Source organism: Neophocaena asiaeorientalis, unplaced genomic scaffold (genome assembly GCF_003031525.2).
Source record: "Neophocaena asiaeorientalis asiaeorientalis breed wild unplaced genomic scaffold, Neophocaena_asiaeorientalis_V1.1 scaffold582, whole genome shotgun sequence".
In the NCBI taxonomy this organism is placed as follows: Eukaryota; Metazoa; Chordata; class Mammalia; order Artiodactyla; family Phocoenidae; genus Neophocaena; species Neophocaena asiaeorientalis.
The window spans coordinates 635,174-649,922 of NW_020172996.1; the positions used below are offsets into that span (position 1 = coordinate 635,174).

General features: G+C 45.7%; 1 protein-coding gene across 1 annotated transcript in view; it reads left to right on the forward strand.

Annotated features, from left to right (window-relative positions):
- Positions 1-10,623: 10,623 nt before the first annotated feature.
- LOC112397973 (zinc finger protein 416-like) overlaps positions 10,624-14,749 on the forward strand; it is a 10,586-nt gene continuing 6,460 nt past the window's right edge. The window contains 5 exon segments of the mRNA XM_024742323.1: positions 10,624-10,735; positions 10,738-10,770; positions 10,773-10,861; positions 11,431-11,469; positions 11,896-12,022. Of these exon segments, the coding sequence (XP_024598091.1) occupies positions 10,624-10,735; positions 10,738-10,770; positions 10,773-10,861; positions 11,431-11,469; positions 11,896-12,022 (400 nt within the window).

The window sequence follows — 14,749 nt, forward strand, 5'->3', positions numbered from 1 at the left end:
TTAATGATTCCTGTTACACAGAAGCATCAACCCAATCTCTGCCTTCATCTTCACCTGGCATTCTCTTCTAAGGACTGTATCCAAATTTTCTGTTCTTATATGGATTCCAGTTATATTGAATTAAGGGCTTACACTACTGCATTCTGACCTCATCCTAACTTAATTCTGGTATGTGTAACAGACGAAGGCCACAGACATAATAACGTTCAAAACAAGGAAGACACAAAAGAGAAAATTTTGTAGGTCACCATTTACTTCCACTCAATTATAGTCAAAAAAAATCCATGGTGATAGTGTAAATAGTGGTTACCATTGTAGGAGGAGCTATTGACAAGGATGGGCCACCAGGAACCTACCGAAGTGTTGGAAATATTCTAAATTTTGATCTGAGTGAAGAATATTTTGCTCTATACATGTGTAAAAATTTAAGTGAACCCATAAGATTTGTGTGCATCATCGTACATTTTAGTTAAAAAATGAAATAAAGAGTAAGTGGAAGGAATTCCCTGGCACTCCAGTGGTTAAGACTCCGCACTTCCACTGCAGGGGGCACGGGTTCAATCCCTGGTCAGGGAACGAAAATCCCGCATGTGGTACAGCCAAAAAGCAAAAAGAGTAAATGGGATTTAAAAAAGGAACAACACACTTCCCTTTCAAGAACTACTCAACTTCTTCTTGATTTTATGAGTAATCAATTTTTTTTTTTTTTTGCGGTACGCGGGCCTCTCACTGTCGTGGCCTCTCCCGTTGTGGAGCACAGGCTCCGGACGCGCAGGCTCAGCAGCCATGTCTCATGGGCCCAGCCGCTCCGTGGCACGCGGGACCCTCCCGGACCGGGGCACGAACTCCCATCCCCCGCATCGGCAGGCGGACTCTCAACCACTGCGCCACCACGGAATCCCTGAAGAATATTTTTGTTGGCTTTATTTTTCATCCAATCGGAGCATAGTTTTTGTTGAGTAGAGATGATTAAGATACAGAAGATCCAGGAAATAAATGAAGCAAATTCACAGAGAAAACATGAGAAAGTATGATGCATACTCTGTTATAGCAACTGGCCATGGCCTGCTGCAAGATTTCTACTGTGGAGGACAAGAAGGGAAAGAGAAGTTCCGAAACAGATATAGGTGAATCTTTAAAATTGATGACCAAGGAATAGAAGTGTATAGACTTTATTTCCACAAGTTGCTGAGATCAGGCAGGATGACCACAATGCTAACGACAGCAGGGATAAAAACCACTAATTCACCCACAGCATCAGGCTGTGTTCTGTACTCTTCTCTTAAACATTTTATCCTAATAACATTCTTGCACAGTAGATGCCATATTACCCCATTTTAACAAGAAGGAAACTGATGTACAGAGTTCATTAACTTGCCCAGGGTCACACTGCTCAAAAGTAGCAGAGCTGGGATTTGACACCATGTGGAATGGCTCCAGAGATGTGTTCCTGGATGCTACACAAACAACTCATAGCAGCTGTGTGGGGCCAACAGCCATGGAGGAAGGTAGACATGAGGTAAGGGGGAAGTGTGAGTGGGAGGATTTAATGGTCGCAGTGGTCGGGGAGAGGATGATTTGCTGACGATTTTGGTCCAAAGGGGACATCTCGCAGACATCAACTATCATCTACTCTCACCCACATTTCATAAAAGAAAGGACTTTCGTTTTTGTTTTTTTGGCTGCGTTGGGTCTTCACTGCTGCGCGCGGGCTTTCTCTAGTTGCAGCGAGTGGGGGCTACTCTTCGTTGCAGTGCGTGGGCTTCTCATTGCGGTGGCTTCTCTTGTTGCAGAGCACAGGCTCTGGGCGCACGGGCTTCAGCAGTTGCAGCACGCGAGCTCAGTAGTTGTGGCTCGTGGGTTCTAGAACACAGATTCAGTAGTTGCTGTGCACGGGTTTAGTTGCCCCGCAGCATGTGGGATCTTCCCAGATCAGGGATCAAACCCGTGTCCCCTGCATTGGCAGGTGGATTCTTAACCACTGCACCACCAGGGAAGTCCAAAGAAACGACTTTTACCACCAATCACATTCTCTGCAGATCTAAGACCTTTCTTAAGTGTGAACTTTCTAGTACTAAAAAAAAGTTAGGCCTGGAAATGATGTTTTCCCACATTTGATTTTATGGGGCCTGTCCATGGTGTGACATTTTCAGTGGGGAATGAGGCTGCAATGTTTTCTAAATGACTTCCCACATTTGCTGCGTGTATAAGGCCTTGATCCAGTGTGAATTCTCTGGTATTTAACGAGGCTGAAGTTTTGTCTAAAGAACGTCCCACATTAGCTATACTCTAAAGGCCTTTTGCTGCTGTGAGTTCTCTGGTGCTGGACAAGTTTGTATTTGTACATAAAGGTTTTGTCACATTCCCCACACTCATAAGGCCTTCTCCAGTGTGAACTCTCAAACAGTCATTGAGATAGGAGTTTTGGCTAAAGGATTTCCCATATTCACTGCACTACCAGTAAGGCCTTTCTCCAGTGTAGACTGCCTAGAGCTGAACACATGAGAACTTGCTGCAAAAGGCTTCCTACATTTGCTAGACTCTTAAAGTCTTTTACCAGTGCAGACTCTCAGATGGTGATCAAGGATGTCTTTGTGTGTTTTTCAAATCCTGCATTTTAAATTGTTTCAGTACATAAGTGAGCTCTGGATCCTTCCCTGCTATATTATCAGAAATAACAGCTGACTTTAACTCTTACCTTATATGCTTCTAGGCTTCCCTGGTGGCGCAGTGGTTGAGAGTCCCCCTGCCGATGCAGGGGACATGGGCTCGTGCCCCGGTCCGGGAAGATCCCACATGCCGCGGAGGGGCTGGGCCCATGAGCCATGGCCGCTGAGCCTGGGTGTCTGGAGCCTGTGCTCCGCAACAGGAGAGGCCACAACAGTGAGAGGCCTGTGTACCGCAAAAAAATATATATATATATGCTTCTCTCCTGGGTTCATGTTCTCTCAATTTTGATGCATAAGAATTGTCGAATAAAAAGAGGCTCTGGGGGACTTCCCTAGTAGCACAGTGGTTAAAACTCCGCGCTCAGGAGTCTTAACCAGGGGGCCAGGGTTGGATCCCTGGTCAGGGTGCTAGATCCCATATGCATGCCATAGCTAAGGAGCCCACCTGGCGCAACCAAATAAATAAATTAAATAAATATTAAAAAAGAAAAGAGGAGGGTCTCAGTAGTTCTTGACCATAACAGATCATGAACTCATAGTCAGGAATATTAATCATCTGTATCTAATAAATATTTTATATTCTTTCGGAAAGATTTTTAAAAATGTCTTTGTGGCTGGGAAGCAGTGATGTGATCAGGCGCCCCTCACTCTTAGGACACGAGTGGGGGTAAGGTAGGGTGAGGACCTGCAGGACGCTGTATTTACCTGAGCTGGGTATTACCCAGTGTTCATTGGCTTAATGTCTCTTCCGCTTAGCAGAAGGCATTCTGGGCTGTTCCCACAGCTCCACAGGCTTCGGCGAGCGGCGCGCTGCATCAGTGACGGGGAACACAGGTTAAATGGCCCCACTAGGGACACTGGGAAGTGGAGCTGCCAACGTCCGGGCGTAGAGGCGGAGCTTAACTCCTTCTTAAAGAGGCCGAAGGCTGATTTCTGGGAAACTTGTCTGCAGATCTCAACAGCGAAGTGTTGAGAAAGGAATCACTTTAGCCTTCTTCAAGCTCAACTACTTCTGAAGGCTAAAGATATGATTTCAGCGGCTTCCAAAATGACGCATGGACACGGATACATCATTCTACAGAGTCACTCAGACACGTGGGTCTGTCCCTCCTAAGTTGAAGAGGATAGATATTATCTCCTTGCTCTTCACTCGCCCATAGCCTGAAGCATTGGAGTCAGTCCTTGGATGGGTTCAGTGGGTTGGGTCAGGACGAGAGAGAAAAGACTCCAGGCTGGTTCCATCCCAGACAAAAACATAGAGGTATGCACCAGCCACTGGCCTGGAATAGACTCATCCAAATAGACAAAAGAGAAGACAGTGAGTAAAGGGGGAAAAGGAGCTCATAATGATCAAGATAGTACATGTGGCTATGTACAGCAGAAGATCTGGAAGATGTGTTGGACTCGCTATTTGTGCTTTTGCGTGTGCAGGCAAAGGACAATGGAGCCACTAGCGCAGACCATTAGGCCTAAACACACAGTCAGTTGTGAAGAATATTACTACAGCTACAAAGTTGGTAAGTCTGTCTGGATTCAGTGAGAAACAATATTCATAATTTATTTTCACACTAATTTTTTTAACTTTTATTCTTATTAATTTATTTTTTGGCAGCGTTGGGTCTTCATTGCTGAGCACGGGCTTTCCCTAGTTGCTGTGAGTGGGGGCTACTCTTCATTGCAGTGCCCGGGCTTCTCATCGCAGTGGCTTCTCTCGTTGTGGAGCACGGGCTCTAGGCGCGCGGGCTTCAGTAGTTGTGGTATGCAGGAATAGTAGTTGTGGCGCACGGGGTTAGTTGCTCCGCAGCGTGTGGGATCTTCCCGGGCCGGGGCTTGAACCCGTCTCCCCTGAATTGGCAGGTGGATTCTTAACCACAGCGTCACCAGGGAAGTACTTCACACTAATATTTTTGCTGTGCTTTGGGCCATTCAGATTGATAGAAACAAAGATATTTACCAAGAGATGCAGGACCCAGCAATGGAAACAGCAGAAACCAATGTACCTTGGGGATCTCATTCTGAGCTCCACCCACCTAGAGAAATTGGGGCAAAGCTTTATGGTCTGGAAGACACTGAAGAGGGGAGTAGTGGTGAGGGAAACCCCTCTGGCCACTCTGTGGAAATAAAAGAGATGTTTACACCCAGACTCATTCAGGAAATATTTTTTGTGTTTTTTTGTTTGTTTGTTTGTTTTGCGGTACGCGGGCCTCTCACCGCTGTGGCCTCTCCCGTAGCGGAGCACTGGCTCCGGACGCGCAGGCTAGGCGGCCACGGAAAACACTTTTTGCTAAGTTGGTTGTGACCACTTGATTCTATTCTCTACAGAAATTCAATTTTTTTCTTCATCTATTAATATTTGGTTGACTAATAATTTTCATATTCTTGATAGGAAAGTATATTCTATACAGATGGGAACAATTAGGTCCTAAAGTTCATATTCCTATAAGAGATCTAATATTGTGGGTGAATATTTATACAATTAAGCTAGCTGTTTCAGCTACATCAAAAAAAAATTCATGAAATTCTGAAATAGTCCAACAGAAAATTTTTTAATTTTGGAATTTGGACAAAAATCTGTCACTTTGCAGTTTTTGTTTTTTTTTACTTTGCAGTTTTTTTGGTGTGTGTATATATACTAGTAAATTATAACAAGAAATTTGCGGGCTTCCCTGGTGGTGCAGTGGTTAAGAATCTGCCTGCCAATGCAGGGGACACGGGTTCGAGCCCTGGTCCGGGAAGATCCTACATGCCGCAGAGCAACTAAGCCCGTGCGCCAGAACTACTGAGCCTGCGCTCTAGACCCTGCGAGCCACAACTACTGAGCCCGTGTGCCACAACTACTGAAGCCCGCGTGCCTAGAGCCCATGCTCCGCAACAAGAGAAGCCACCGCAATGGAGAGTAGCCCCCATTCACCGCAACTAGAGAAAACCCGCGCCTAGCAACGAATACCCAACACAGCCAAAAATAAATAAATAAAATAAATAAATTTATTTTTAAAAAATTTGCCATTTCAATAATTTTCAAGTATACAATTCAGTGGCATTAAATATGGGCCCGAAAGTGCCTTTGGTTTTTTAAGTAAAAATAAAAGACACATTTTTCGTTTTCACCAAGAAATTTATTGAACAACGTATTCACCCTTTTGTTCCACTACCTTCTGCCATTTTTCAGGCAACTTCATAATTCCATCTTCTCAAAACTTTTAATCTTTTTGAGCAAAGACCTGTTCCAGGTGCCTTTTACAGTCTTCCAAGGAACTGAAATTTTTTTCATTAAGAGAATTTTGTAAAGACCGAAATAAATGGAAATCTGAAGATGCAATGTCTGTTGAATAGAGCGGACGAATCAGAACTTCCCAGCCAAGCTGTAACAGTTTTTTCCTGGTCATCAAAGAAACATGCAGTCTTGTGGTACCCTGATGGAAGATTATGCGTTTCCTGTTGGCTAATTCTGGGCGCTTTTCATCGAGTGCTGCTTTCAGTTTGTCTAATTTGGAGCAGTACTTGTTGGAATTAATCGTTTGGTTTTCCGGAAGGAGCTCATGATACAGGACTCCCTTCCAATCCCTCCATATACACAACATCACCTTCTGTGGATGAAGACCAGCCTTTGGTGTGATTGGTGGTAGTTCATTTCGCTTGCCCCATGATCTCCTCCATTCCACATTATTGTACAGTATCACTTTTCATCGCCCGTCACAATTTGTTTTAAAAATGGAACATTTTCATTATGCTTCAGTAGAGAATCACATGTGGAAATATGGTCAAGAAGGTTTTTTTGCTTAACTTATGTGGAACCCAAACATCAAAGCAATGAACATAACCAAGCCGGTGCAAATGATTTTCAACGCTTGATTTGGATATTTTGAGTATGTTGGCTATCTGCTGTGTGGTATAACGTTGATTGTTCTCAGTTAATGTCTTAATTGATCGCTATCAACTTCAACTGGTCTACCTGACCGTGGAGCATTGTCCAGCAAGAAATCTCCAGCATGAAATTTTGCAAACCACTTTTTTTTTTTTTTAAAGAGGATGTTGGGGGTAGGAGTTTATTAATTAATTAATTAATTTTTGCTGTGTTGGGTCTTCGTTTCTGTGAGAGAGCTTTCTCTAGTTGTGGCAAGCGGAAGGCCCAGTTGCTCCGCGGCATGTGGGATCCTCCCAGACCAGGGCTCGAACCCGTGTCCCCCGCACTAGCAGGCAGACTCTCAACTACTGCACCACCAGGGAAGCCCCTGCAAACCACTTTTGACATGTTCAATTAGTCACAGCACCTTCTCCATACACTGCACAAATCTTTTTCTGCATTTCAGTTGTGTTTTTACCTTTCTTGAAATAATAAAGTATAATATACCAAAAGGTTGCCTTTTTTCTTCCAGGTTCAATATTCAAATGGCTACACAAAAATTCACCAATTTCGGTAAGTCTTTCTTAAAATGCATACTGATACGACAGCTGTCACATAAAATCTAACAACATTGTTTCGAATGAAGTTAAAGACAACTAAGTGCTACTATAGCCATCTTACAGAAAAAAACAAACGAAATTTTTAGCCCACCCATTATTTTCAATATTTTGCTTCTACCACCCCTAGCTTAAAAAAAAAAAATCAAACCAAATGGAAAATGTGTATCCATTGAGAAATAATCCCCCATTCCCCTCTCCATCCAGCCCCTGGAAACCTCTAATCTACTTTCAGTCTGTACAAGCTTGTCTATTCTAGATATTGCTTACAAGTGGAATCATACAATATTTTTCCTTTCATGTCTGGCTTTAATTGTTTGGCATGTTTTGAAGGTTCATCATATTGTGGCATGTATCAGAACTTTATTCCTTTTCATGACTGAATAATATTCCAATGTATGAATGTACATTTTAAAATCTATTCATGTGTTAATGGACACTTCAGTTGTAACCACCTTTTGGCCATCGTGAATAATGTTGCTATGAAAATTGTTGCACACGAATGTGTTTGAGTCTCTGCTTTCAATTCTTTCAGGTTTCCCAAGGATTGGAATTGCTGAGTCCAGTGGCATTTCTGTATTAAGTTTTTGAGGAGCTGCTAAACCGGTTTTCATATTATTAAACTGTTTTTCACATTGCAGCATTTTACATTCCCATCAGCAATGTGCGAGTGTTCCAATTTCTCCACAGCCTCATCCATACTTGCTATTTCCCCTTTTCCCCCCATAGTCATCCTGGTAGATGTAGACTGGTATCTCACGGTTTTGATTAGAATTTCCCAGGTGTATAATGATGTTGACATTTTACTGAAAAACAGGAGTATTTTACTCCTGTTTTTATTGATCCTTTATTTTACAGTAATTTACTCCTGTTTTTCATGATCCTTTTCCTCCATTTTCCCCTCTCTTCTGGCCTCCCATCAGTGAACAAACATGGACTGATACCTACTTTCTTAACGGGAAAACTCCCTTTCGCCCACCACCTACTTAACGCTTTATCTGTTCCATTTTCTGAGGCTCCCTGGCTCCTCTTCACCCGTGCCCATCCCAGTCGCGCTTGCAGCCCACATGTTAAATTCCTTTCCTCATAGTGTCTCTTCTATTCCCCAAATAAGTCAGGGAAAGCCATCTTTCTTTCTGTGAGTAAACTGCGCATAGCAAAACTGATTCCAACAGGATGTAGACATATCCTATTAGGAAGAGAGGTAGTATATAATATGACTTGAGCCTGTCACTTTGGGATTTTCCTCCCCTCTTATTCAGCTCAAAAAATAATTTCCCTAACTCCAGTAAGTCTCTTTCTAGAAGGGGCTCCTACTCAAATCATATTTCTTCCAGCCTTTAAATTATTTGGAAGTTTCATGCTGTACTATGTGGATTTCCATGCAGTCAAAGCTCAGGGCAGAGGAGGAGGATTGAATTCCTGTGTGGACCTGACCGAAAATGGTATGTGAGCAATAAAGATGCCTCAGAAATCTGCATGGGTCACCAAGGTGTCTGGAAGAAAGCTAAACTGTGCCTGTTCAGCGTGAGACTTCACAGGGATGCACAGAGAACTGCGGCTAGTGCTGAGAACCGGCCAGAGATTGCACAGGCTGCACAGCGCCGGTGATATTAGAATCCTGACCGACCAGAGTGGGGATACCTCCCTGAACACCGTAGGTGGTCAGTGGAGACCCCAGAAAGGCTTCACCTAGGAGTAACAGGGTGCCCTAATATATATGCTCCTACCCTGGCCAGGCAGCACTGCAGCAGCTGGTGGAGGGGCAAGGAGGGAATGAGAGAAGCAACGATCCCCTAGCTGCCTGCATTTAGGCTTTGACGGTGTCCTAGCTCCCCATAGGGGTTTCCTAGTCTAGGAATTCTCTTCAAGCACTTTACAACCCTCTCTTTTAATAACGGGATGAATTATGCTTCAGCAGAATCGCGCATTGAATTGTGTCGCTTTTCCAGACACCCCGACTCTGGGAAGACGTGCAGGTGGGGGCGGTGGGGGAACCACTGCCAGCCTACCCCATCCACAGCAGGGCCTCCCTCAGAAGGACCCTGGCCCAAGCGCAGGCTGGTCTAGGGTCCTCCCTGTGCTCCACGCTGGGGGGGTGGTTCTGTGACAATCTCTCCCTTCTCCCGTGTTCCAAGGGAACGCCGTTAGTTCTTTTCCTCCAGGAACACATGCACTTCAAGGCAGCGAAGCCATGTGTGATCTGAGGTCGCATCTTGGAGAGGACAATGAGGCCTAGGCACAGTGGGTGTGGCAGGAGGGACAGGCTGCAACTCCGGACCCTACAGTGCCCGCTGGCTGCGGGCTCACAGTGACTCAGGCAGAGAGGAGGGGGGCGCGGGAGCCGGAGGAGACATCCAGGGAGAGGGGGCACCTCCATGGACGTCTTTAATGGCACTCCCCTTGGAGTCTGTATTTTTTTTTTTTTTTTTTTTGAGGTTTTTATTTTTTTTTTTTTTTGGGGATTTTTTTTTTTTTTTTTTTTTCCTTTGTGTCTTTAATGGCACTCCCCTTGGGGTTGAGTCTCCATTCCTGGCCGCAGTCCCCCCTTTTCACCTAAGGGCCGAATCCCAACTTTCACACGCAGCCGCCAGGGGGCGCCGGCCGGTCCAGGAGAGATGCGGGCTACGAGTTGCCCTGGGGCCTTTCCCCGGGGGAGAGCAGGGAGCTGCAGGGACGCTCAAAGGGCCTCCAGACCCCGTGGAGGTTCCCGGGTTCACCAGAGTCCTCCTGGGAAGGGTCAACCTGGAGCCCCCTGACGGTCTCCCCCGGCCCCTCTGGGCTTCAGGCGCGAGGTCTCTACTGCTGGTCCCAGGACGAAGGTCCTCACCCCTCCCCTTTCAGAGGTCAAGCGCACACCCCGGTCGCCAGCGACAAGTCCGCGCTGCTCTCCGAAAGCCGAGTCCCCGCCTGACGCCCTTGAGGCAGAGTCTCAACTTTTCGCCTACAAAGTCAACTCCCGACCTTTCCAGGCGACACCCCAGGAGGCGCAGCCAAACCTGCCAACCCTGATCTGGTCAGATCACGAGCCCGTTTTGCGGTCAGGCGTCGGAGAGGGGTGGGAGCGGCTCTCACACCAGGGAGGGAACTCAGGACTTTTCGCAAAGGGTTCTGACTGTGTCTTCCCCCAACCCCCGCGCCGGGGAAGACCTCCCATGTAGCCCGCGACCACCCGGGTCAGCGTAGGGGTTCCCATATGGGGTCGAAGCGTCGCCGACCCCTCATCCGGACACTTTCCGGGCAACCTCCGTACAGGCCCACAGGGTAGACCGCCGCCCGGGCCATAGAGCCCTAACACGGCCTCCGGGACTCCGTGATCTCGGTGTGGGCGCCCTCCTCTGTGGCTGGTGGGGCCATGGGAACTACGCTACCCACAATGCCGGAGGTCGAGGGCCAAGACTAGCAGCCAATGAACGCCCGAAAGCAGGACGTTTTCTCGTTCGGACCAGAGAATGTGGGTGGGACTTCCGGCGCCGCTGTTGTGGCAGTCACTATGGCTGCTCCAGTGTCCAACAGCGATACGAGTACTTTAGGAGAGCGGAGTCAGGATCGGGGTGACCAGAGCGAGGAGGCTTTAGAGGAGAGGTTGTCCCCACTGCACAGCGGCGAGTCTGCAGAGCCGCGGCGGTAGATGACGATTGTACACGAGTTCCGTCTCTGTCGCCCACCACCTAAGACCCCGCTCCTCCCAGACTCCGATGGCGGCGGCCGCGCCGAGGGACCCGCCTCAGGTAAACGCTCGTCCTACGGGCCTTGACCGCCCTCACCCCACCAGACACTATAGACCCAAGTGCGGGGCGCCTGCTCATGTCTATGCAGTATAGATCCCTGTGTCCAGAAGAGTGAGGATCTCATGGGTGGAGTCCCCATATCTAAAAAACAGTGTGATGAGATGTTGGGAGAGTGTTACAGGCAGAGGGACCGGTTTATGTAAAGTTGTGGAGGGGTGATTGAGCCAGAATCATTCCCACTTGGAATGGCAAGTTGAGGAGTTTTAATCTCAGGATGGTATGGAGGGTTGTGAATAGAAGAGGCACATGGTGTGACTTAGGCTTTTCAAATTTTCCAGAAGTTGCTCAGAGTAAGAACAGACTGGAAAGGGGATGAAAACACTGAGCCACAGGGCGGTTGAGTTTTTATCCAAGATCATACAGTTGTAAGACCACGAGGAACAGAGACTCAGAGATAATGCAGTCATCCCAGGTCACCTTGCTCCAGGGCTGGACAGGGGTACAGGGAGACCTGAGCCTACTGAGCCTGCCATGATTACATCCCTCTAATGACCTCCCTCTTCCTACAGACTCCCATGACTACAGAAGTGCTTATGGACTGTACAAAGGTGAGTGGAGGATATTCCAGGCCTTCAATGGTCCTGACCAACCCTTTGTCTCTGGGATTGTGTCCTGGGATTTTTCCAGTCCATGGACCTGGAGACCCTGAAGAAACCCCAAGCCCACATTTGGTTGTCTCTGGGAGGCACAATTTGGGACTCCAGGGGAATTACCTGACAAGAGGACATATGTCCTAATGCCAGGCTCAGAGTTTAGATGGCGTCTCCCTGCCCACGTGCTTGTTGTTGGTGTGGGCAGACACAGTGATCTTGATACCATGAGAAGAGAGCAGGTATCTGAGGCCTCAGGCCCTGATATTTCCTCTAAGGTAGGAACACTGGAAGGAGGATGAGCAGGGGACGGATGTCTGGGTGAAGCAACTTGGGTCCTAGAAGAGAAGTTGATCATGGAATGATCTGTCCTCATCCTGGCAGGGCTGTGTGACCTTTGAGGACGTGGCCATTTACTTCTCGCAGGAGGAGTGGGGGCTCCTTGTTGAGGCTCAGAGATGCCTGTACCACAAGGTGATGCTGGAGAACTTTTTACTTACAGCCTCAATGGGTAAGGCCCTCACCCAAGGGTCCTGGTCTCTATCTTACCTTCTGTCCCCCAGAGGCAGCCCTGCCCTTTCCACAGACAGACGATGGGCTCTGCTAACTTCCCCACTTTCTTGGCATATGTGTTGTGGGTACCAGTGGTGAGCTGTGTGCACTGCCCGCCCCAAGTAGTTCTAAATCCTGTTGCACCAAGCTTGCAGGGAAGGATCTCGGATTTAGGAGTCTTGCAGCCAGCCTAAAACAAAGCATCTCACCTTGTTTGCCCTCATCCTGGCAGAATGAATGTGTCCAGATCCATGACACCTGGTGTCCCGAGTTCTGATTGAGTCAGTAATTTTAATAATATTTATAATTAGTATTTAACAATATGTATATATGATATATAATTTTTACTGATGTTAGATATGGGGTCCTGATGGATGGGACCACAATATTATAGTAATCCACCATGAGGCACCTTTAATTTTTCCAGATTTAAGGACAGACATAATTGGGCTTTAGAATGGAAAAGCAGTGAGGATAATCACCCCTTCATTTATTAGATTTTCTATAGTAAGTTTTCATCCTTGAAGGCCCTGTTTTAACATACATTGGGCTATATTACCTATTTTAACTGGGTGGCCTGTGAGGTACCATTTTATTAAGCCAATTTGTGTCAAAGACTTATGTTAATTTAAAATTATTATTCAGCATGTTAGAGCAGCTGTGCCCAATATGGGATAGTTTTGGGTGCTATGACATTGGAAAATTTAAGAAAGGCTACAGTTCAAGTGAGACATACCTATTTTTCTCTGTTTTGTATTTAGATACATTCCTAAGAGTATACAGTTATGGTGTGTAAAAATAGTGTAATCCTGGGACTTCCCTGACTGTCCTGTGGTTAAGACTCTGTCCTTCCACTGCAGGGGGTGTGGGTTTGATCCCTGGTCGGGGAATTAAGATCCTGCATGCTGTGTGGCCAAAAAAGTAGTGGAATCCTCACATATAATTTGAGCCCCACTAATAATTACGTTTACGAAGTTTGACCATTGGTCCCTTTTAGTAAATGTTAAAAGTTATTTATTTATTTATATTTAAACCATTATACTTAAACCATTGTACTAAGGAATGACTGACATTTTAAAAAGTGTACACGTTTCCTGGATACAACTCAATAAGTTTGGGAATAAGTATACATCCTTGAAACCATCACCAACATCAAGACCATAAACATATCCACCGCCTCCCACCCCTTTATTATTATTATCATCATTATTAATTGGTGTGTGTGTGTGTGTGTGGTAAGAACACTTAGGTTGCTTCCATATCTTAACTATTGTAAATAATGCTGCAATGAACAGAGGGGTGCATATATCTTTTCAAATTAGTGTTTTTGTTTTGTTCAGAGAAGTACCCAGAGGTGGAATTGCTGGATTGTATGGTAGTTCTATTTTTAATTTTTTGAGGAGTCCCCATATTGTTTTCCATAGTGGCTGCAACAATTTACATTCCCACCAATAGTGCATAAGGGTTCCCTTTTCTCCACAGCCTCACCAGCACTTGTTATTTGTTGTCTTGGTAACAGCCATTCTGAGAGGTGTGAGGTGATACCTCATGTGGTTTGATTTGCATTTCCTTGATGGTTAGTGATGTTGAACATTGTTTCATGTGTCTGTTGGCCATCTGTATGTCTTCTTTGGAAAAAAGTCCATTTACATCCTCTGCTCATTTTTTAATTGGGCTGTTTGTTTGTTTTCTTTGATATTGAGTTTACATGTAAGTTTTTTGGGTTTTTTTTACATGTAAGTTTTTAATCCATTTTGAGTTGTTTTTGTGTATGGTGTAAGGTAAGGGTCCAATTTCATTCTTTTGCATGTAGATATCCAGTTTTCCCAGCACCACTTATTGAACAGGCTACCCTTTTCTAGTTTGTATTCTTGGCCCCCTTCGCAAACATTAGTTGACCATATATGCAGAGGGTTATTTCTGTGCTCTCTATTCTGTTCCATTGGTCTATGTGTCTGTTTTTATGCCAGTACTATACTATTTTGATTACTGTAGCTTTGTAATATATATAATTTGAAATCAAGAAGTGTGGTGGGGCTTCCCTTGTGGCGCAGTTGTTGAGAGTCCGCCTGCCGATGCAGGGGACATGGGTTCATGCCCCGGTCCGGGAAGATCCCACATGCCACGGAGCGGCTGGGCCCGTGAGCCATGGCTGCTGAGCCTGTGCGTCCGGAGCCTGTACGCCACAACAGTGAGAGACCGGTGTACAGCAAAAAAAAAAAAAAAGAAGTGTGATGCCTCTAGGTTTGTTCTTCTTGCTTAAGAATGCCTTGGCTATTCAGGGTCTTTTGTGGTTCCATATGAATTTTAGGATTTTTTTTCTACTTCAGTGAAAAATGCCATTGACATTTTGAAAAGGGTTGCATTGAGTCTGTAGATAGCTTTGGGTAGTATATTTAAGAATATTAATTTTTCCAATCCATGAACAGAAGACCTCTTGCCATTTAGTTCTGTCTTTAATATTTTTCATCAATGTTTTATAGTTTTCAGTGTAAAGATCCTTTCACCTCCATGTTTAAATCTCTTCCTAAGGGTGTTTTTTGTTTGTCTTTTTATCATCGTAAAAGGAATTGGTTCTTAGTTTCTTTTTTTTTTTTTCTTTTTTTTTTTGCGGTACACGGGCCTCTCACTGTTGTGGCCTCTCCCCTTGTGGGGCCCAGGCTCCGGACGCGCAGGCTCAGCGGCC